This window comes from Oreochromis aureus, linkage group 11 (assembly GCF_013358895.1).
Source record: "Oreochromis aureus strain Israel breed Guangdong linkage group 11, ZZ_aureus, whole genome shotgun sequence".
Classification (NCBI taxonomy): Eukaryota; Metazoa; Chordata; class Actinopteri; order Cichliformes; family Cichlidae; genus Oreochromis; species Oreochromis aureus.
The window spans coordinates 9,443,994-9,465,894 of record NC_052952.1 but is presented as its reverse complement, the minus strand read 5'-3'; the positions used below and the strand labels follow the sequence as shown (position 1 = coordinate 9,465,894).

The 21,901-nt window shown below is 40.0% G+C and overlaps 2 protein-coding genes and 1 non-coding gene across 4 annotated transcripts; 1 reads left to right on the top strand and 2 right to left on the bottom strand.

The window, feature by feature from the left end:
- Positions 1–206: 206 nt before the first annotated feature.
- LOC116329563 (terminal nucleotidyltransferase 4A-like) lies at positions 207–9,453 on the bottom strand. Its single transcript, XM_031751615.2, has 12 exons — positions 8,553–9,453; positions 8,324–8,447; positions 5,850–5,896; positions 4,995–5,115; positions 4,812–4,919; positions 4,574–4,702; positions 4,195–4,408; positions 3,750–3,876; positions 3,501–3,625; positions 3,196–3,380; positions 2,864–2,992; positions 207–2,734 (listed from the first exon to the last, which is right to left on the bottom strand). Exons 1-12 carry the CDS (start codon positions 9,242–9,244, stop codon positions 2,270–2,272), a joined length of 2,466 nt encoding a protein of 821 aa, XP_031607475.2. The 5' UTR covers positions 9,245–9,453; the 3' UTR covers positions 207–2,269.
- Positions 9,454–10,166: 713 nt separating this feature from the next.
- On the bottom strand, positions 10,167–21,183 carry ice1 (KIAA0947-like (H. sapiens)). Of its 2 annotated transcripts, XM_031751756.2 has the most exons (21): positions 20,945–21,183; positions 20,701–20,759; positions 19,594–19,705; positions 19,359–19,435; positions 19,087–19,124; positions 18,908–18,990; positions 18,697–18,773; positions 18,528–18,565; positions 18,334–18,416; positions 17,658–17,694; positions 17,461–17,517; positions 17,259–17,342; positions 17,101–17,147; positions 16,798–16,992; positions 13,776–16,406; positions 13,308–13,470; positions 12,879–13,039; positions 11,582–11,772; positions 11,330–11,424; positions 11,136–11,234; positions 10,173–10,909 (listed from the first exon to the last, which is right to left on the bottom strand). In XM_031751756.2, the coding sequence occupies exons 1-21, from the start codon at positions 21,032–21,034 to the stop codon at positions 10,728–10,730; spliced, it is 4,599 nt and encodes a 1,532-aa protein (XP_031607616.1). In that variant the 5' UTR covers positions 21,035–21,183; the 3' UTR covers positions 10,173–10,727. The 2 variants fall into 2 exon arrangements, with proteins under 2 accessions (XP_039475612.1, XP_031607616.1); XM_039619678.1 differs by having other exon boundaries at positions 10,167–10,909; positions 16,798–17,147.
- Positions 21,184–21,829: 646 nt separating this feature from the next.
- trnae-cuc lies at positions 21,830–21,901 on the top strand. Its single transcript has one exon. It is a non-coding gene; the product is annotated as a tRNA-Glu (tRNA).

Genomic DNA, 21,901 nt, shown 5'->3' with positions numbered 1-21,901 from the left:
GAAGAGTAGTGAGAATAACCTCTGCTGGAAAAACTGTCAAAGCAATTGAGAGAAAAACTAAATTAGTGTTTCCTTGGACACACTTTTTGAGTATAGTCCACAAATTCTCACACACAAAAGGACTTTTGGAATTTTAAAATGTTTATTAAAAAAATAGAAAAATTGTATTTAAAAAAAAAAAAAAAAAAAAGAGTCAGTTGTTTACACAATACAACCAGCCACTAAATGTACAGGAAGGAATGAGTTGGGGGGGGATTTGGTTCGTGTAACAACCTAGATTATCGTTTAAACATATTGCTAAAAAGCTGCACTGGGAAAAAAAAAAAAAAAAAAAAAAAGCCGACAGCATCATGTGTCCATCAGTTTGGTACACGACGTGTTACAATGATCTGACTTTCAAAGCACAAGACTTTAAGTCATTTTTACTCTTGCCTCAGCCAAACGTCTTGTAACTATAAATCTCTGGTTTGCTAAGCTCAAGTCATATCACAAGTTGCTGTATAAACTTTAGCTGTGAAACTTCGTCTTTGAAATACAGACTTTAAAGATGGCAGAGGAAAACCTCTGGAAAAAATATGAGGCCCTCTTGCACAAATCAACTATCCTTATTAATTACAAAAGACAAACCTCACAGACATGATGCTCATGCTAACAATCACTGACTGCAATCAGAGTCTGCTGTCAGAGCTTACACCTACAAGCTGTATGGCAAAAATAAAAGCCCAACAGCTTTGTTGCCACTGACAAAACAAGAGGCTCTGGCTATGTAATGGAGAAGGGGCAGATTTGGTCATTTAGAAAGGCAGTTACATTGTTGCTTTAACAGAATCAAAAAGGATATAAGGCAAGAAAACAAGCACTTTGCTGGTAATAAATAGCACCAACTTTTCTTGAACTAACAAGATATAACATTGCTAAAAAGGTGCATTTCCCCAACACAGCCTACCAAGAGGAAATACTAATAAAAAAAAAAGCAAAAACAAACCCCAAATTAAGTGATATGTTTAAAATGAGAACCAGTGGTGGGAGAGAGAGAGAGAGGGGGGGGGGAGGAATAAGCTATATTTGGACTTGGAATTTCAAGTGATCATAAATCAATGGTAAATGACACATTAGTTAAGTGTTGGCATCATAGGATTTTTGGCACATTTCTCACATTACACCCTAGCTCCCCCTTGTGTTGGAAAGCTGTAAACAGACAAGCAGACAGTCCTTCTAGGCCCTCAAATCCTTCTATTGCACAGATCAATGTAGTCTAAAAATAAAAAGCAACCTTATAGTGGAGAGAACCCCCTTATTTTAAAAAAAAAAAAAAAAAAAAAGTGGAATAAATTAAAACTGGTCAATATTGCACAGAAATGCAACAGACATAAAATAAGGTGGCAATGTTTACAGTACAGAACAAAACACAGGCGTGCTAATGTGTGTGGGGGGAGGAGACATTGGTGAGGGGAAAAAAAAAAAAAAAAAGTTTTTAAAACACAACCACCCCCCAAAAAAATAAATAAATAAAAAAAAAATAAAAATTAAGGGGGCAGACAACAGGTAATGACCAACACACACACAGACACAGACACACAAAAAACACTTCGTACATTCAAACAAGTCATCACAGTTTGAGCACTTGAGATAAGGTCCGTTTTTGTGCCGTCACACCAAAAACACCGTCAGCGTTGAGCTGCATAGGTAGAAAGGTAGTGCTTCGCGTCGATCCAGAGTACAAGTTGTAGTAATAGCCCTAGCTGTAGGGGCTCTTCATGAAGAGTTCAGCTAATAGGATGTTGCATTCACAAGATCAAATGAGCCCCGAACCTGATGAGATGGGCCCCGACAAGAGTCAAGAGTTCAAGAGATGCCAGAGTCGACGAACCAGTTCAGTAAAATGGCACACGATGTTCAAAAATGTCCGAGTTCCATGGAAACTCTACTTGACTTGAGCTGCTCAATAAACTAGGAAGTAACATTGATGAGAAGGTTAAGTATGGGAAATCCTCAATCAAGTCTGTGCTGGTGTGCGTCACATTGAGAGAGGGGCTTCTGACTTCAGACAGATGTAACAAAATGAGTTCAGTCATGGATTTAAATTCAGTTTTCTGACGAGAAGTCGCGACATCGTGAACTGACTTGGGAATGCTAGCACAACAAGGTGCATTTTTGACAGCCTCCCATATCAAGATTAAAAAAGGAAAAGTATCATCACATGATCACTTTGATGGTTGTAGAGAGGCCTTCAGAAACCAGTTGGGACAAATACTGTAGGTGTATTCTTTCATCTGATTTGGTTGAAGGGAGGAAGATTGTCCTTCTTTTTGCGTCGACAGCCGTTGCGGCCGTACTGCTGCTGGTTCCTGAAACCCGATGTAGCGTTATGAACTTGGGGAACAAATCTGCGCTGAGGACTGAAGTTACCATGACTTTGGCCTTGGAGGTTACTGCCTTGATTGTGCTTGAAGCCAAGTCTGGGATGCTCCAGTGAACCGTGGGAATTGGATCCCATGGCATAAGAGCGGCTCTGCAGTCCTCCTACCTGAGGGTGGTGAAGTTGTTGGTGGTGGTGGTGGTGGGGACTTAGGAGAGGGCTGGTAGAGTTCGTGTATTGTGAGATTTGAGGGGTTTGTGCTGCGGCTTGTGGCGACTGACGGTGCACAACGCTGATGGAAGGAGGGGTCTCGTGGTAGAAGCGGCAATTGGAGAGAGGGAGGATGGCTATGTTTTCTGGGAGGGACATCTGGATCTGAAAAATTGTGGGGAAAAAAAGAAAAAGATTGAATTTGGGATTATTTTAAAGCATAAAAAGGGCATTTTTAAAAAAATGGATTTTGCCTTTTGAAATACAAATGTTATTATGAAGAAACAGACCGACCTGATGCATTGTGTGAATAAAGCCTGCTGGATGCGCAGTCCTCAGGTTAGTAGCCATCTGAAACATTGACTGGAAGGTAAGGGGATGGAACTGGATAGTAGTATCGGTGCTGTGAGGGGACTCCGATTCCTAGGAATGTCCATATACAAGTTAAGAAAGCCACACTGACAAGACAAAAACCTTTAACATTTGGACTATGATCAAGTTGTGATGGAACATTATAGCTGCTTTGTCTATGTGCTTTATCATTACATATTTTGAACTGCCACCTTGTGTGCCAAAGTGGTTGTCAAATAATTTGGTAAAATGAAGAAAATAATATTTGCCCTTACTATGTCACTTCCCGAGGAGGAAGAAGAGGAGAGTGAGCAAGCAGAGGACGAGGACAAACGGTGATGGGGGCTGTTAACGAAAACTGGAGATGGTGAGAGGGAGTCGGCACTGAGCGGGGAGGATGCATCTCTTTGATCCCCAACCAGCATCAGCCTGGCCAGATCCTGTTCACAAGCCTCTACATCTAGGACCAAACAGATTACAGTTAGACTGCATTGGGTATATTTGCCACATTTTCCTCTTGTCAGCAACATCAGTTATTGAAACCGAACTCCAGTTCATGTTACGCGAAGCAGGCACGAACCAGAAGTTGAAGACAACATTCTGTGGTTTCCCAGCTTGGCATACTGCTTGGCACCCCACTTCTGGATTGTCCAGTCCCTGTATTTCAGGACCTCTTGTTTGACGTTGATGAGTCTTCCCAGAGTACTGCAACATAGAGAAAATAAAATATGACTACTTCGAGAAACACTGTAAAGATTAAAATCACCCCTAAACATAAGGAAAGGTTACACTGCTTTTTTTTGGGGGGGGGGAGCGGGTTGGCACGAACCTGTCACAGTCTTTGTTAGGGTATGCACGTGAAAGTGGAGAAACACTATGGCTCAGTACCATGTAGGCAAAGTCAAAGACCTGCTTGACTTGCAGGACTCCATATGAACTTCTGCCCACGTCGTTGCCTGTGAAGATCACAGAAACACACACTAGATTAGTTGAGCATTACAAGACGGACTCTAACAGCATGACACATTTTGGCATTCATATATCAAATGTTTTGGGATGTACAGCAATCATTTGCCTCCTCTGCACAACTTTTATTGTTACTGAACCCACAGGTGATTATACTGCAGCTCTTTAACGTTTTTATTTCTCTTCACTTTGGATTGGCCTTCCAGCAGCCAATAAATGCCTGAGTTTTTTTTGCTTTTGCAGTAATGTCTTGTACAAATTCTATACACATGTCCGATTTGAACATTTTTTTTTTTTTTTAGTCTGACCTGGTTGGACTGGATCTTCTATGCAGAGCATTGATGGTCTGTTTCCATTCCCCATTTCTTTGAGCATTTCCTCCATGCACAGGTAGGCTCCTCCATTTTTCACTCTGATGGCGGTCTTAATGTAGTCGAAATCACGGCCGTACAGTTCAAAAAATTCAATCAGCAGGATGCCCAGGTTAATGTTGGGACGGCTCGTGTCTATCCGAGGGTGTAGCTGATTAACAGGACATAAAGAACTTATTAGCTTTGCTGTGTAACACTTTACATTTTAACAACTTTTTGGTCAACTTTTACAAAATGTTTTAATTTTAAATAAACCAGAGTGTAGTTATTACCAACTCTGGAACTAATCACTTTGCTGATGAGCATCAATGTGTACCTGCAGGAAGCTGATGGCCATTAGTGTAAGACTGTATGAGCTAATGCCTCCAGTGAAGACTTCATTCAATTCTCTCTGCAACAGGAACTGCTTCAAAACGAAGATTAAGGGTGGCAGAACGGGGTACTTCTACAAGAGAAAAAATTAAAAAAAAAATTAGCAGAAAAACAAAACGATCATTTACATGAACTCATTTATTTTTTCAAAAAGGGAAAAAAGTCAAGTGTTAAAGGCTTACTTTAAGGTAGCTTTTGATGAACTGTGCTGCTTTGACTGCAGTCTCTATATTAAAGCTGATGTCCACTTTGACCTGTGTTTCACAGTCTGTAAGCTTGATGATTGGCACCTAAGGAAATGTCAGGAATTAGTTCACAATTTGGCAATGCCAAAATTAAAAAGCCAGGATTCTCTCTCGACTTACTGTAGCTTTGTCAAGGAGTTTGATGGGATGTGAGCCCGACACATTGTGTTTTTTCAAGGCTTGCTCCAGTTCTTGCAGCGGGGGATGGTCCCAGTTTCCGAACACCACCAGGTCAATGTCACTAAGGACGCAGGAGAATGAAAGCAACACAATTTTAAACAGTTTTGTCTCTCAGACACACACCAAATGTAAAAAAAATAATAGCTACAACAAGACAAAAGAGAAGTTACTGTAGCCATATTCCAGTCAGAACACTTCAATCTTATCTGCTCAACAAAAAGGCTTTTGACTACATAACATACATATGCACATATGTACAAATAATAAAGAAAGCAGCAGTGATCTCTGCCTGTTGGTTTGTGTACACATGTTAGAGAGACAGTTTTATTTCATAACCAATATTTAATTGTTCAGGCAGTTTAATTTTCATTGCTGAGTGAGTATTATGTGAATCCAATGAAAACAACCATTGCACAAAACAGATGCTGTATGTACCCACTCCAAAAATCACTTCATTTGCTAATGCGATACAATGTTTCCAAATAAGGCTGCTGAATATTTTAAACTCCTGCATATTTGCTCATATTTGCTGAAATGTCACTCCCCCTCAACAGTCTTTATTTCTGTAACTCAACTCTCAGGACAAGACCTTGAGAAACACACTGCATACATAAAAAACTATAACAAACAGCTTCTAGTTCAATGTAAATTCTAGCAGAATGAAGACTGAATGCAGTGTGGCATTTTAATACTGACAAAAATGGTGCTCCCACTTCCTAAAACGCAGTGCATTTTACATTTTAATAACCCGTGTAAGGAGAGAGTGCATGTCAACCGTAATGCAACAAATGTTACCTTGTTGGAAGATAAAGTCCAGTGCTGAAGCTGCCAAATATCTCCACCTGCAGAGCACAACATAGGTTTGGGTTCAAGAGCCATAAGCATATCTGAGGTATTTGCTAGCTTGACCTTGACTTTGAGCTGACAATGTGGAACCTTAAAAAAAAATAAAAGACTTCAGTGTAGTTACAATTAAGGCCATACATGTTTGCACAATCAGCAGTTTTTCCCTTTATACACCACCACAGTGGGTTATTACAAATAAAAAAGTAATTTTTTTTTGTAATAACACAGTTTATTTCTTTCAAGTGCTGAACTTAATTGGTAGCTGGCCACTGAAGGTGGACATGATTAAACCGACAAACCAAAATCAACCTATCAGAGATGGCAAAAAGTTTAGAAGAGGCCGGATCAACAGTCAAGCACGTCCTTCAAAAAGAGGAGTACACAATCTAAAAGACCAGCGCAGGCAACTAAAGGGGATGACAGCAGAGTTTGATGGTTAAGATAAAAAAAACAACTTCCCAACATCTGAGTCAAGAGCACTCTCGAGGAGGCAGGTCTATCACTGACAAGGTCAACAATCAAGCGAGACCTTCTTGAATACAGAGGGTATGGAACAAGGCTCAAATCATACACTCAACATGGCAAAATTAGACTTGACCAGACAAAATCTAAAAAGAAAAAAAGGCTGTTCACTTCAGGAAAAATTAAATCATGATTAACTTGTACAGAAAGATTGGAAGAGAAAAGTATGCAGAAGGGGAAACTGAAGCATAGCAGATCAGCTGACAAGCATGGTGGAAGCAACATCATGGCACCGGCATGTATGGCTGCCAGTGGAACTATGTCACTAACGTTTACGGATGATTTGACTGCTGACAGAAGTAGCAGAAGTTCCCCTTTAGCAAGCTGTTATTTGTGATTTAGGGAAAGAAAAAAAAAAAAAAAAAAAAAAAAAAAAGATTTGCAAGGTCCAATTTAGTTTGCAATCTTATTTATAGTTTTAAGCCATTTGGATAAATATTCACTACTTAGCAGGCGTCTCCGAGTGTGCAATAATACAGTCTGGACACAGCTTGCCATCCAAGCCTGCTAGCATTAGGTGACAACTTTGTGCTCTGCCCTTTTGCAAATATGGTCAATTCTGGACTTAATAAAAACAATAAAACTCAATAAAAAAGTAAAGGCAAAGCCAGCTGCACTGCTATGTGGGGCAGCACATCCAAGGTTTTACTCCAGTCTTACTTGAGCAGAATTTTAATATTTCTGAGTCTTTTACATAGCACTGATTCTCAGATATCTGTATCTGTGCTGCATCCACACAGTTTATGTATCCAGCTTGTTGACCAGGCTTTCTAGTGTTAGCACCAACCCCTGATCTCCATTTTCTACATATAGTGTATGGTCAAAATACACTAATTTTATGTATAAGTCAAGATGTGCAATAAAACTATTGCCTCTGTAAATGTCTGGTTTCTAGAAAATAAAATAAATAAAATCACCGCCAGGGATAGGAGGAGTAACACAGAATGATCTTCAGAGGAAAAGAAAGGAAAAGAATCCAATTCACAGTGAGGCCCAGTGGGATTTCTGTGGGCCAGGATTAGTTCAAAATGTTTATAATGTGAACCCCCCCACCCCACCCCAAAAAAGAGCCATTTGTTACAGAGTGAACTCTGTTGGCAGTATACAACGGAAAATAATTTACTAATGTTACTTTGGGAATGCAGGCAATATGAATGAATGATTACATCTGGCCAAGTCTGTTTGGACATATAGTGTAAACTATGCTGCTGACTGCCTTCTGCATAAAGCAGGACACACAAATGCAGTAAAGTGCCAAACGTAATGACTGCTGAAACCATGAAAATCACAGGCCTGATTTATGCAGGGCATCGCAAACAAAAACAAGCTGCATAATCATAACCATAAAAAAAAAAAAAAAATAAAAAAAAATTACTGAATACACCAGCAGCAAAGAAAAAAGAAATTGGATTAAGTGTGGGGCAAAAAGATGCTCTTTATTGCGACCAAGGCAGTAAAAAACGCTTGATTGGGGAAATCTCTGTACTTCCTCAGGCTTACAAGTGCCTAAGGTTGAAATATCCCTTCTGTTCTAGCATGTGTCCGAACATTTGGATGCCAGACAAAGACTGGGAGTAAAGGTTAGTTTTTCAAATATATCTGACTCATGTGTTCATTGTTACTCTGGAAGCAGGGAGGAGTACTCCTGAATTTAACAAGAATCTAACATCAGCTTGTGTCTTGGTTAACTTTAAGAAAGTACTCTGATACTAATAAGCCAGCATACTTGGCTTATGAGAGTGTTGGCAGCACATCAAAAAAGAAAAAAAAAAAAAAAAAAAGTATGTAAAATTGAGCATCCCAACCCCCACCCCACACCAGAGTTACCTGTCCAACTCTGGTGTGGTGTGCACAGGTAACTCTGGTGTGCACAGGTAAACATCTATTCTGGTGACACTCACCTGTACTGTGGGCCACAAATCTTTGATAATCCCCTCTATTCTGTTCACTACATCCCTTCTCATTGATTCTTCTTCTGGTTTTGGTGACATGAAGCTGAAGAAGTCCAGAATCTCTTCGTGAAGACTAAAAAGACGGAAATCAAGTGTAAACCAGATGCACATCTATGGCGAAACACTGCATTTGGATAAAAGAAAAGTTTGTCCATACCCCCTCCCTCCTTTTCCTTACCCATTGATGCCCTGGCTGTAGCGCCTGGTTTTCCACGGGCTACAATTAGAGTCTGGTTGATGTGCATTGGGAACGGAGAACAGGAGGGGGTTGATGCCGTGGAAAGTGTTGGCCCTGTTCAGGTGCTTCCTGCGGCTGGTTGTCTGATAGTGGTGCTTGTTCCCATGCTGATTTCTTATCCCAGGGGGGGTGTGGTCGGCAGATTGTTGCATGCTGCGCGAGTTTTGCTGAATAGTGTGAAAAGGGGTTAGAGGGTGTTGCTGTCGGAGACTGTTCTCCTTCAACTCCTGCTTGCCGTAGTGCAAGAACTGGTTAGCCTCTTCTGTAACGCTCAAATTGTCGATGTGCAGGCAGGAGCCAGAGGGCGAGGAACTCTCGGCCTCCGAGTCCAGAGAGGAGGAGGAGGACGGCGACAACGAGCCCTTTCTCCGGACACTTCCCCTCTCCCCGCTGCTGTCTCGCTTCGGCAGGTTCCCCAACACTACCATCGGTGGCGGTGCTACATTTCTGCAATACTCACCGCGTGAGTCCGTGGAGTTCGCGCTCTGCGCTGCAAAGTTACGTTGATGTTGAAGGCGGCTGTCGATACCGGAACCTGCTCCGAATTCCTGAGGGGTTCTCCAATTGTGCATCCACAAGGAATTGGCAGGTACCTTCTGCTCCGGTTGGATCCAAGCAGTCCTGGGATCCATTGGACTCAGAGTTTAACGGGAACCCCTCTTCTCTTCTTAAAATGGCAAGCAATGTAACAAATGAAACACGCTGCAGTCAAGCAAACTAATAAATCCTACCGCGCTTATTCACTTATTATCCTCTCAGGGTTTCATGTCCGGAAACGGGTTTGGTTTTCCAAGCGGCTTCGCCAACTCCACTCCCCTAGTAAACCAGCAATATGGCGCACCCAGTAGCATTCAGCATCTACGCATGTCTGAGGGATTTAAATCTTTTGAACACACCCCTCAGCCCCGAGAGAGCGGTAAAGCTAACAATATACAGGCCTCACAGAACGGAAGCTGGCCCCTTGAAATGTAATTACATTTAATTATTTTATTTTGACGCACTAAAAGTAAATGAAAAAGAAAGAAAATAATACGAGCTACTTATTATTATCATTATTATTATTTCCAGTTATGGCGTTCTTTTTGTTGTTGCTATTCTCTTATATTTGGCCCAAAGCATGCTTTTGTTTCTATTAAGAATATTTCCCACTATTAACGACTACAATAGTTTTGATTTATAACATTTCTACGATTATCTGCTCCTATCATAACAACTAGTATTGAAGAGGTTAAAAAAAGAACTAATTCGTATGAGCTTGAATGTTATGAATGTGGATATCGAGCGATTGTAGATTTTATTTTGATAGGCAGTCCCGGAAATGGCAGCTCTTACAAAATTTCCACATTTAAGAAATCTGAACACCGGGTAAGATAAAACACGATTGTTATAGTGGTTTAGTAGTCCCCCGTTATTACTCTATTTTAATGACTCCTGACGTTTGCAAAATAAACTTCTGTTCAACAAACTGTGAAGGTTTTATTTTTTTTTAGGTTCATGCCATTTTTCATAAAAATAACAGGTTGATCAGATAGTATGCAGCATTCCCAATAGCTTTGAAATATGCACACATTGCTGAGAAGACCTAGGTTAATAGAGACTGCAGCAAATGAACACAACTTAGGTCAAAATTCGGACATTTTAATTTGAAAACCGCCCCCCCAAAACAATTAAATAATCTCTCAAGCTTTTAACTGTACAACATATTTACTTTGGCAATCCTATTTTTCATGAATACAGACACTGATGCTACAACTGTAAACTTCAGCAGAGAAACATACATAGCAACAACACACATATGCACACTGTACAGACTTTACAGCATTAACCCGAGTATAACAGAAGCTATACCAGTACATTTGCTACAGGCAAAGTTTCAATTTAAAAAACAAAAACTGCTACAAAATTCAGAAATATAAACATTTTTATATAATTTTAGAGTAGAAGTGCACATAAAAAAATTAAAACAAAAAAAGCAGTCTGCTGGACGTTTTAAAATTTTAGAACCACCAATTTCTAACTGCTTGTGAGTCACCCAGTAAGTTTAAATCAGCGCCAATTTATGCATCCGTTTCCAAAAAAAGGGGACAGACTGTCATGTCTGTGGATTTGTGCACTTCAGCTGTTGGCCTGTCTACAAATACAGGCTAGCTGGTTAATGCAGCTAGTGACAGCAGGAGGGACACTTTGAGATGTTTCTCCTCTCCATTCTGCAAGGGCTTCCAGGGCTTGTTTGGGGTTGCACGGAGACAGGTCATAGATGCAGTAGACGGCTGCTAATTGCACCTCCCATGGCACACCTGCACACATGTGACATAATATAATTAGAACTGTTACACGAAACCCTTCCTTTTAGCAGCAAATCAACAAGTGCTTAATGGCACAGAAAATACAGATAGGCAAATGTGCTTTAACATGTCTGAGACAGAGAAATATAAATCTTGCTTAAATCCACATTAGACAAATTAAAGAGATACCATGTTAACAAAAACATTGTATTCCCTTCAGTATGTAATTATTTCCTACCTTCAGCTGGTCCATGCCTACCAAATGTATTGATGACATTGGCAATAGTGACCACAGTGGAAATACACTTCTCCTTCAGCCCCAGCTGACCAAGGCATCCTATTACAAAAACAATTTAATTAATTTAATGTAATTTCCAACAAATCCCTCCAGCTTAAAGCTTGGTAACCAAATAAATGTAGGAAACATCTGACCTATGAGTCGGAGCACAGTAGCGACAGCCACATCAGAGATGGGCTGTTGTTGCGGTCTTGTTACCCAACTGTTCATCAGTGGCCACAACTCCTTGCTGTGAAAAAAAATGAACAAGTTAAGCAGAAGCTATGTGCCTTCAAGAGCCATGTTGGACATGGCTTTTTACATCTTATTTGTAAGTCACATAAAAAAACCAAAAAAAACCAAAACCCTCACATTATTAAGCAAGACAGAAAAACAAAATAACATACCCTAGTAAATTATCATAGGTCCACTTCCACTTCTTGTTTGTACAAAGAAGGTGCAGTGCATAGACGTGTTCCCAAGCCTCGGCTCCAAGGTCCTCCCCGTACCGACTGTGTTTTGTGAAGGACAAATTTGATCCCGATCTGATCTCAGACAGAGTTCTGGAGATCAGCTCGTCAATGTCACAGGGAGGAGTCTGCAGTGATATGGGAAGAATAAGTTTAAGAGGGCACACACTACTTAATTTAAAGAGAAAAAAAGAGGGGAGATTTTATTATAAATATATTCTATGTTTAGACATAAAGTCGACAAAGGGAAAAACACAAAGCTCTTGACTGCTACAGTGAGAGGGTGGCATTTAGTAGGCATGGTTTAGGTCCACTTTCTCTTTAGAGGGAAGGATCACTGCGAATCATTACACAGTTGATGTGAGTGATCACCGTTACCCTATCCTGATGGGAGTTTTCCCTTTAAAGGCTCCCATCAACTGGGCATGACAGGCTACTGAATGGTTTGAGAAGTATGAAGATAATATAAATGATGGCCCATTATCTAATCTCAACACACTGCAAACCCAAAGGACACTTTGAACTGACTTGTTAGTTCAGCCAGTTACTGGTAGTGGAAAGGTCTTCAATCCACCCATAACAGTTCCATAAACTTGTACAATTAATGCCACGGTACACTGAAGCTCTTTCAGCTTTCCTTTGTTGCCCATTTGAAGTAATTTAACTTATATTTAGCAATAAACAATAACTACTGGATTAAAATGAGAACAATCTAGATGTCTCTTACACCAATCAGGGATAACATTATGACCACCTGCCTAATACTGTGTTGGTCCCCTTTTGCTGCCAAAACAGCAAACAACTGCGATGCACTGTCTATTCTCACACCTTTCAGTCAGAACCAGCATTAACGTTTTTGGCAATTTGAACAACAGTAGCTCATCTGCTGGACTGGACCACATAGGGTAGGTCCTCAAACTTGTTGCTGGGTTCACTACTGTTCCTTCATTGGACAGCTTTTGATAGATACTGACCACTGCAGACTAGGAACACACCACATGAGCTTCAGCTTTAGAAATGTGATCATCTAGTTATCACAATTTGGCCCTCGTCAAATTTCCCCACCCCCACTAACAGGTGCCATAAAAAAAAAAGACATAATCAGTGTTATTCACTTCACCTGTCAGTGATCTTAATATTATGCCTGACAGGTGTGTGTGTGTGTGTGTGTGTGTGTGTGTGTGTGTGTTCATATATATATGAATGGAGTGCATACTCTTTTCTAAAAAAATACCTTGTTCCAACCAAGAAATGCTAAAAGGCAGCTGAGAAGCTCTTCTGGTGCTCTTAGTTTGGTGACGGCATGAATGGCTTGGGACAGAGAACTGGTGTGTGTGAGAAGGTTGGGCCATGTTGTCACCATAAATAAAATCAGCTTCGCAGAATCTGGAAAATCTGCAAAAAGGATGAAATAAAGAAAATAATAGCAATATTAACTACAAATAAGCTTAAGTAATACATCACAACGAGTAGAGGTAGTTCTTTAACTTTAGCTTTCCATGCCATCACTACGTTTTCCAGTTAAACAACACCAAAAATCAAATTAGCTATCACGTATACAAGTTCTCTTAAACTGTCATTGGAATTATTTTAAATAAAACCATGTTAGTGTAGAAAAGCTGTGTAAAGCTTTTATAAATATGGGACAACATAAACTGCTCACCTTCTATTAGGAGGCTGTAGGCCAGGACACGAGCCTTTTCCACGTCTCTCCTCTTCCTACAGATCCCAGTGTAGACTCTGCAGAGGGCCTGCACGTGGTTTCCACTCAGGTCCATTTTCCCAGCTTTCAGTTTGTTCAGGATGGCCACAGTCATGTCATCTGCCTAAAGTGTAAACCGAGAGAGACAGAAAAATGTCAAATTACACACAAAGAACCTTCTTACTAGTCAAAGACATTCTGACGAGAGGCAGATGTGAACTAATTGCGTAATTTTGCTGACATGAAACTACCTTCATACTTGTATGTGGCAAAATGTACAAAGAGGGAGGAGGTAATACATTTACTGACAAAAGGGTTATTAAAAAGCATTGTAGCAGTAGAGTGTCATTATTTTATTTTCAGTCCAGTAGATCCTCCAACCAGAAATTAAAAAATAAAAAATGTAAGAACAATAAACAGTCTACTAACTGAGCTGCTCTGGCAAACTTCAGCGATGACCTCCTTCTCCTCATCTCTTAAGACGGGCTTTTTGGGAAGGTTACCAACATGCAGATGGCTCCGGATCACAGGCAGCAGATCAAAGCACTGGTCTTCAATTTTCCTTAAAGAGTTAACTATAAGATTTTTCTGTGGATGTTCTACAGATTTCAGGGATGAAGAGATTGTCTCAGTTTTCAGCTGTTCTAGTGTCAGATTCTGGGCTGATGAGGTGTCGTCTGCACTTTTTGAAGAGGACGTAAGCACCTGATTGTGAGTCACACCAGCAGCCTGGTCAAGCCTGAGACATTTACTGCTTTTAGGCTGCGGCATACCGATGGCAGGCCTTTTTTCTCCCCTCACTTCAGTCTTTGTGAAGGCCGTTGAAGTGGAGTTTATAGTTTTAAAGCTAGACTTCTGACTGTCGGTTGTCGGTAATGTTCCGCTCTCGGATGAGCAAATGTTGAGATTGACATTGCCTCGAAGAATGCTCAGAGTACGAGCCCGGGCAGAGAGCTCTGGATACATGGTGTCGAGAAATCTCATGGAATTTTCCTGAGATGGCGTCGCTGAGGATGATGAAGGAGAAGAACTCATTGCTGTCAAAGGTAGGCGACCAGGGACTGGCACAGCATGTTTAGGCGTGGCAGAGCCGAACTGAAGTGGTGATGAGGGGACTCCATTTAGAGGGAGTGGGCTGTTTGTGGATAAAGAACTCAGCTGATGACGGTTCGGTGTTCTGTTGGTCTGAGTAGGTGAAGTAGGAGATTCAATTCCATCCATGGGTGAAGGAAATAAGAGTTTCCCAATAGCCTGCCTTGGGTTGATAGATCTGTTGATCTTCGGAGGAGTCTTCAAAGGGGTAAGGAGACGAGGAAGTGGAGGACCCATTTCGCCACGAACATTGCTTATGCACTCTGGAGCCTGAGCTTCAGCTGAACTTCCTCCTGAGGTAGTTTTTTCCTCTCTTACTAGATTTTCAGGCTCTACCATTTGCAAATCCAAAGATTTATCTTGTCCTTCTGCAGCAGGATTCTGAATTAATGGAGTAGTATCACCTCCCTTCATTTTATCCTGAGCCTGGTCTTCATTAGTAGCACTTTTGGTGACACCTTGTTCCTCTAAACTGAAAGAAGGCGACTGTATGTTTGTTGAAATAATTTCTGTCTGAACATCAGCATCCAATATTCCTGGGTTTGGCTGAGTGTCCAAAGATACCAGCTTTACAGTGGGCAAAAGACATGAGGGACTCAACTGGCTGCAAAGAGAATGTCTGTCTTCTTTTGCAGCTTTACAGTTTACAGTATTTGTCTCTGGGGAATCAGGCATCGTCTCCAATGACGTACTACTACTGGTGTGTATTTTGTGCTGAGGAAGATCTTCAACAGTAGCTTTTTCAATGTCACATTCTTTCTCTAAATTTGGAAAAGGAATTGGTTTGTTTGTTGAGACGTGGTCTATGTTAACATCAACGTTCAATTTTCCTGGATGACTATCCAAAGCCTGCAGCTTTATAGAGGGTAAAAGGCAGGAAGGACTCACTTGCTTGCAAAGAGAATGTGCACTTTCTTTCAGAGATTCACAGTTTACAGTATTTGTTTCTTGGAAGTTGGTCACTATGTCTATGTCAGCATCCTTTTTTCTAAGAGGTTCAACATTTGCTTGGCCAGATTCCTGATCAGCATCGGACTGGTCATCTTCCTTCTTTAACAACGGAGATGAAGGGGGTGGAGGTATATTATTACAGGTTGATGATGCAGGACAAGCTGCTACAGTCCCCTGTGCATTCCCATCCTCCTTCCCAAGAAGTTTGATGCTTTCATCAACTTCCAATTTCTCTTCAAGATGTTCATTAGAGACAGCAGTGATGCTGTCACTGCTGCCTGATGAACTTGGAGTATGTTCAGGTATATCAGAGTCCTTGCAGCCAGACCGTGTACTGTCCTGAAGTTTAAAAGAATCCAGAGTATTTTTTTCAATGTCTGAACTATTTTGTGTAGCTGCAACCACGATGCCTTCCATAGAGTCACCTATTAGGGCTGACTCTCCACCATCAGGAGCAACTGTTTTGTTATCAGTAATGTCACTAGGGCTCATGTCAACATCCATGCTTGTTACAGTCTCTGAGAGATCACTATTTGCATCTTCTAAGGCATTTTCATTTTCAGAGATTCTACTGATGCCAGGATTACAGGATAGAAGTGTACTTTCAGTGGGTAATGGCACAGCCTCAATCAATCCCGTAAAGCTTGATGTGGAAAACGAGGATGATGGTGGTGATAGCTGTGCAGATGATGGCTCCTGTTCAATCAGCATGTCGTTTTGAGGATGTATTCCTCTCATATCTGTAGCGATTTTGTCAATAACTTTAGGAATGCCGCCAAACTTGGTTTGTTCAAAGTCCTTTTCATTGGAAATTTCCCCCTCTCCCTCATCTGTGACTACCGAAAAGTCTGCATTCCCCTCCGTTTGAAGTGCAGCCGATTTTGGACTCCTTTGGCTTGATGGTGATGTGGCGACGTGTAAGGTCTGCTCTTGTTTAAGAGCAGGACGGTCCTCACAGGGTTTAGAATGACTTTCATTTTCTCGAACCTCCATTTTCATGGATTCCACCTCAGTGTCCTGAAGGAAACAAGAAAGCAAGACTGTAATTTAAAAGATATTATACTTATCATGACCTAAGAATAACAAGGTTTATCAAATAATAATCTTTCAAAGGTATTTGATTTTAAATAATTAATCTTACAAGTTTTATCAACTGATGACAATTCGAATTAAAATGCATATGCAGCCACCAAAGCTTTGAAACCTTTTAAGATACCAAGAAGGACTTCAACTAGTGTCTGACCATACACACGTTTCTCAAAAACAAACTTTCACATTATATTAAAGACTTTCCTTTAAACTACTGCAGTAAACAGAACACTGTGTAAAGCCATAAACAGGAAAATCAGCACATTAATCAACAAGCAACGACAAAAGCAGTTCATATTAGATCTAACCAAATTCTCACCAAATCTGGAAGTGGTGAAATACTGGGAGGCATGGGCTTAAACAATCTGATTATCTCTTCAAGAGATAATGTGTCCATCTCCGTACTTGACTCAGCAGTTTTGCGTGCCTTAGGTGATCGCTTGCTCTTTTTCGGAGTGCCTGCCTGCTTTCTTTCACCAGAGCACTGAAGAGATGCTTTGTGCTTGATGGCATCCTGTGTACGAGGAGACTGTTTTAATGGTGTACAAGTTGCTTTCGCTGGTATGTGGAAACTGTGGGGTTCACTGATCTTCGGAGAACCAAATGGGGACATTTTACTCACACGAGAGTGCAGTGTGGCTTGTGGAGAGGAAGGAGGAACTCTGGACTCTGAAATTAAAAGAATAAAAGAAGATATTGTGTATGTAGAGGTGTAGAATTGTTAAATAAAAGAAAAACAAACTGAAAAGACCGTATATGCTGTTATGTTACAAACAATACCGGGAAAGTGCAGCTGGTTTACAGACTCCTCCTGCTCTGGGTCTACACATGCCCACAAGTTCTCTAGCAACATCCGGAACTTTTCTGCAACACATGATAAAACATTATTGCAATTACAATGTAAAAATCAGGCAGCTTTGGGGGTTAGTGTGTGCACGCAGCTATTCAAATGAAATCACAAAATCTGTAAACAGCTGCATACCTTTGTCAATTTTAGGCTCTGCAGGTGCACTTGCTTGAGTTGTTGTGCTCCTGTATTCTTGAGAGATAATTCAGATATTGTTTAAAAACAAATTTTAAGTCAGGAAATGGATGCTGTTAAAAATTAAACAGCCAATGTTATCGTTTCCTTTAATGCTGAAAACATTATCGTTAATAATTTTCATTGTTGATTTTTACCTTTGTTCCTTTCCCTTTCCAGTTTCATCAGTCTCACCTACAATACAGAAATGAAATTATACACAATGGTCAGATCCTATTCCAGAAAGCAGGTTTAGCTAACAAACTGGAGTATTCTGATCCAGAAAGCCAGTGAACTTCAACTCTTACCAGGGTAACAGACTGAACTTAAACTGCTGCTGGCAGGTTTTCTATAGCAAACTCTGATTTCTCTTTGACTCTCCCTTTCCTGCTGCATCTGAACCAGCTGACTAACACCCTGATTCATTTCAAAGCTCAGAGCACTGAACTTAATATGAGCGCTTTTACAATCATCCAGTCTTCAGTATACAAGGATGGAGACAGCGATTTATAATCAGCTCAGAATAAAATGTAGTCTCCATCCACTGTGTGACTCTAATGCAGCTCTAATGCAGTACGATGACCTGGATGACAGAGAACCTTCACAGACATATTGCCGTACTCTAATGCAGTAATGCAGCTGTCTCTGCTCCAGAGTTTTGGCTATGTGGATAACCACCATGGTCAGCACTGACATGTGTTCACATTCCTCTGTCCATTGGATTTCTCTCATCAGCTATTCTGGAACTGAAAACTCAGAGCTGTTGAACCTGTATTCTGGTCTATCGTACTACATAATACTTTACTCCATAACATTTGTAAATATTTACTGCACCTGTAGATCGTTGATATTTTTCTCTAGTATGGTCTTCTCTTTGGTCAGTTGGGAAATTTGATGCTTCTGTTGGCAAACTGAATCTAAAAAAATATCAAAGAAATCACAGCTTAGACAGCAAACAAACACTCACATAAAAGATTCAGGACTTATTAACAGGAACAAAATATTTAGTAAAATTTGATTTTAAATACCTTCAAGAATTCTGATTTTACTTTCAAGGTGGTCCTTTCTGTTGATGAGAAAACAACATGGAACCTTTTTTCAGTACAATTCATTTTAAAAGCTTTGTTTACATATAAAAAAGGATGAACATCAAACTGTGACTAATCATATATTTCAACAGCTCGTGCAAATTCTTACGTGCTTGTCATCTTGGCGTTTTCATCCATGAGTTTTTCAGCTTGCTCTGCTTGTGCCTGAGATTTCTGCAAGGATGTCTAAACAAGTGACATTTTTTTATGGGTTTTAGCAGATTTATATAAAGCTACTGTGAATGCTAGCTGTATTTTTGTAAATGATGATATTAAACTAAAGTCAAACAATTCATTTGGAGAGCATTCCTTTAGTTTACCTGAGATATCAGCAAATCGTTTTCCACCACAGCCTTTTCTCTTTTCAGCTGTGCATTTTCAAGTGTTTGTTTGTCTGCCAAATCTAAGAAAGACAATTTAGGACAAATTCAATCAATTACAATCACAATATTATGCAAGTCTTCCCTGGTACAAATTACACCATGGAAATGCAAAGTACCTTTAACATTTTTTAGCTGGTCTTCAAGCTTTTTGTTCCTGAGGAAAATGGAAAATGCCAGTTAGCATTTTATAATGATATTAACATTAATAATATTGATAATACTTTTGTAGCACTTATCAAATCCAGTGTGACAAAGTGCTTTACCAAAAAACAAACCAAAACAAAAATAAACAAACAAAAAATTCCCCTCAAAATGAATGAAAAGTAACAATTCCAAAGCAAAAAACATTATTTGTACTGTTATGACCAAGAATGGATCCAGTACATACTCTGCTATTGTCTTGCTTTTTTCCACCTTCAGTTTTTCCACCTCTTCAGATAGTTGTTCATACATCTTAAGTGCACTCTGTAAAAAAGAAATAATTTGTGAATAATCAGCAAAGGTCAGAAACTAATGAAATATTATTAATGTGAATTATTTGGTGTGAAAACAGTATTAAGAGTCAGACATATGATTACAGGTCAGGACATCAATTCAAAAGATTGTAAAGTGTAACCGCTTACCTTCTTTTCTTCCAGTTCTGCTTGCACCGATTCATAATCAGCCGTCTTTTTCTCCAGAGTAACCAGTCGGATCTGAAGCTCTTCCAGCTGCTGCTGAAGCCTGATTGTGTCACTGCATATAACAAGTTGAGAACATGGATCTGTGTGTTAATCCAATTGAATGTAGCAAAAAAACAAAAAACAAACCCAAAAATGTTTTGTTTTTTAATTCTACAAATTTTCATAAAGTAATAATGTCCTGACAGTGAATGGATATTGTTAATGAAATCTTAGTTTTCAAAGATAAGAACTTTTTATATACATCACACCATTTATCCAGGTGTCTAAGTGAGAGGTTCACCGTCTTAATTATCTGAGTAACACTGAAATAGAAAGTTTTACTTAAACTGATCTTAAACTAAATCTTTTTTTGGCTTCTCTCTTAGCAGTTGCCACAGCTGATCAGCTGCTTCCATAGCATCCTCCTCTGTCACACCAAACTTTGTTGCGGTCTTCCTCTTTTCCACCTGCCTGGAAACTCCATCTTCAACATTCTTTGTCTAATATGTCCACTCTCTCTCTTTTCCACATGTCTTTGCATCATCAGCAGTATCCAGTCATACCTTATAGCAGATCTCACTACCATATTGCAAATACTTCCTTTCATTCTAGCTGCGATCATTCTGTCATCTCCACCCACTCAATCCTGCCTGCATTCTCCTCTTCATTGTCTGTTGCTTCGGATGATTGACCTCAAGCATTTAAACTCATCCTTTTTACTATGTCTACTCCTTGCAGTTTTTCTGCTACACCAGTCTCTTATTCACACAAATGTATTCTACTTTATTTGTACCGAATTTCATTCACGCTTTAAAACTTGTTTAAAAAAAATCAAGTAAATGTATAGTCACTTACGAACATCAGTTCCATTAGAAAGCACATAGGGAGAAACCTTGGACAAATTATTGTAATTTCAGCTAGTTTGCTTGTAGCTGATGACAGCCGCCATGTTTCCGAGCAAATCAAAACACTGGAGTTTTGCTTGTATGCCGAATACCGCAACTACGACCTGTTCACGTCTCAACGTAAGACATATTACCAAGGCAGTAACCGCCCGTTGGTACTTACTCTGAAACCGCTATCTTCTGTTTTAGTGCCAGGAATGAAGACACATATTCAGCCAGAGTCTGACGAAAGACAACAAAACAAACAGGGAACATCACAGGTGGTAAAGATTTATCAACACGTTAACTCCACAAGATAAAAACACATTAAATCGCTCCATACTGTTTAAGATCTGGATCGAAAAGACGAGGTAAAGCACTGTAATTGATTTCTCGGTAACAAAAAAGCCCCCCAAAACATCACCGACCTGCTGCAAAACAGAGCAGTTTTGACAGTTTCCAGTCGTCGCGTCCGCGGCGATTGCCAACGCTTTGGACTGATTCTCCCCTGGCATCATAGTAAGAAAAATCCCACCGATACCCAGGCAGACGTTACGTTTTATTCTGAAAACGGAGAACTTTCATATCTTAGTGTCACAAACTCCACGACGGGTCGCCTATGTTCAAAACAACTTCACATTTTCGCGTCTCCCACGTTGACCAAGGACCCAAGCGAAGGACCCCTTTAGAGGTAGCTTTGCAAAATGCCTGTCGCCGTAAAATATAATATTTCTAACTAATAAGTTCAGAACATATTTATACTATATTCATAAGTTGCGTATTGAATTGAATATCGGTAACGCGTACGTGCGAATTTAAAATAAATTTTATCGCTTCTTTACCGTGATACCTCCTGTTGTTCGAGTTTTTTCTTCAGGCATTTCAGTGTTCACTCTGTCAAACCCACTGTCAATAAAGTGGCGACATCTGCTGGACAAATTCTACATATTGGCTTTGTGTGTTTAAATTTGAAAAAGAAGTTAACACTCAATATTTACGTGTATGTGTTTATGTGTATTATGTGTATCTTTTTTCCATGAACTCTCCGTGTAACTACTGAGCTACTTAAAATATAGTTCACAGCCTGTGTATTGAATTCCGTTTTCATGATAATAATGTCACGTGATCTTTTTTCTGCGTAAAGTCCACGTGTCGACTCTGAATGTTATTAAGGTGGAAGAACTGTAATTTTTTAGGTAGTCAGACTGTTTTGTCTTCAAAGTCCTACAAAACACAAATAACAATAAATCAAATACTAGTTAAGGCGGGATGTAAAGGTATTTCAGTATTCAGGTCCGTGGCTTTTTCATCACTCCCTGGTGGTCTAGTGGTTAGGATTCGGCGCTCTCACCGCCGCGGCCCGGGTTCGATTCCCGGTCAGGGAA

Coding starts and splice junctions, on each gene's coding strand:
- ice1 (XM_039619678.1), bottom strand. CDS start 21,034: ATGATGCCAGGGGAGAATCAGTCCAAAGCGTTGGCAATCGCCGCGGAC. Junction 18,774..18,907: donor ACGATTTGCTGATATCTCAG/GTAAACTAAAGG, acceptor TCACTTGTTTAG/ACATCCTTGCAGAAATCTCA. Junction 18,417..18,527: donor TAAAATCAGAATTCTTGAAG/GTATTTAAAATC, acceptor ATATTTTTTTAG/ATTCAGTTTGCCAACAGAAG.
- LOC116329563 (XM_031751615.2), bottom strand. CDS start 9,244: ATGGATCCCAGGACTGCTTGGATCCAACCGGAGCAGAAGGTACCTGCC. Junction 5,897..8,323: donor ATTTGTGGCCCACAGTACAG/GTGAGTGTCACC, acceptor TGTGCTCTGCAG/GTGGAGATATTTGGCAGCTT. Junction 5,116..5,849: donor GGACTTTATCTTCCAACAAG/GTAACATTTGTT, acceptor CTGCGTCCTTAG/TGACATTGACCTGGTGGTGT.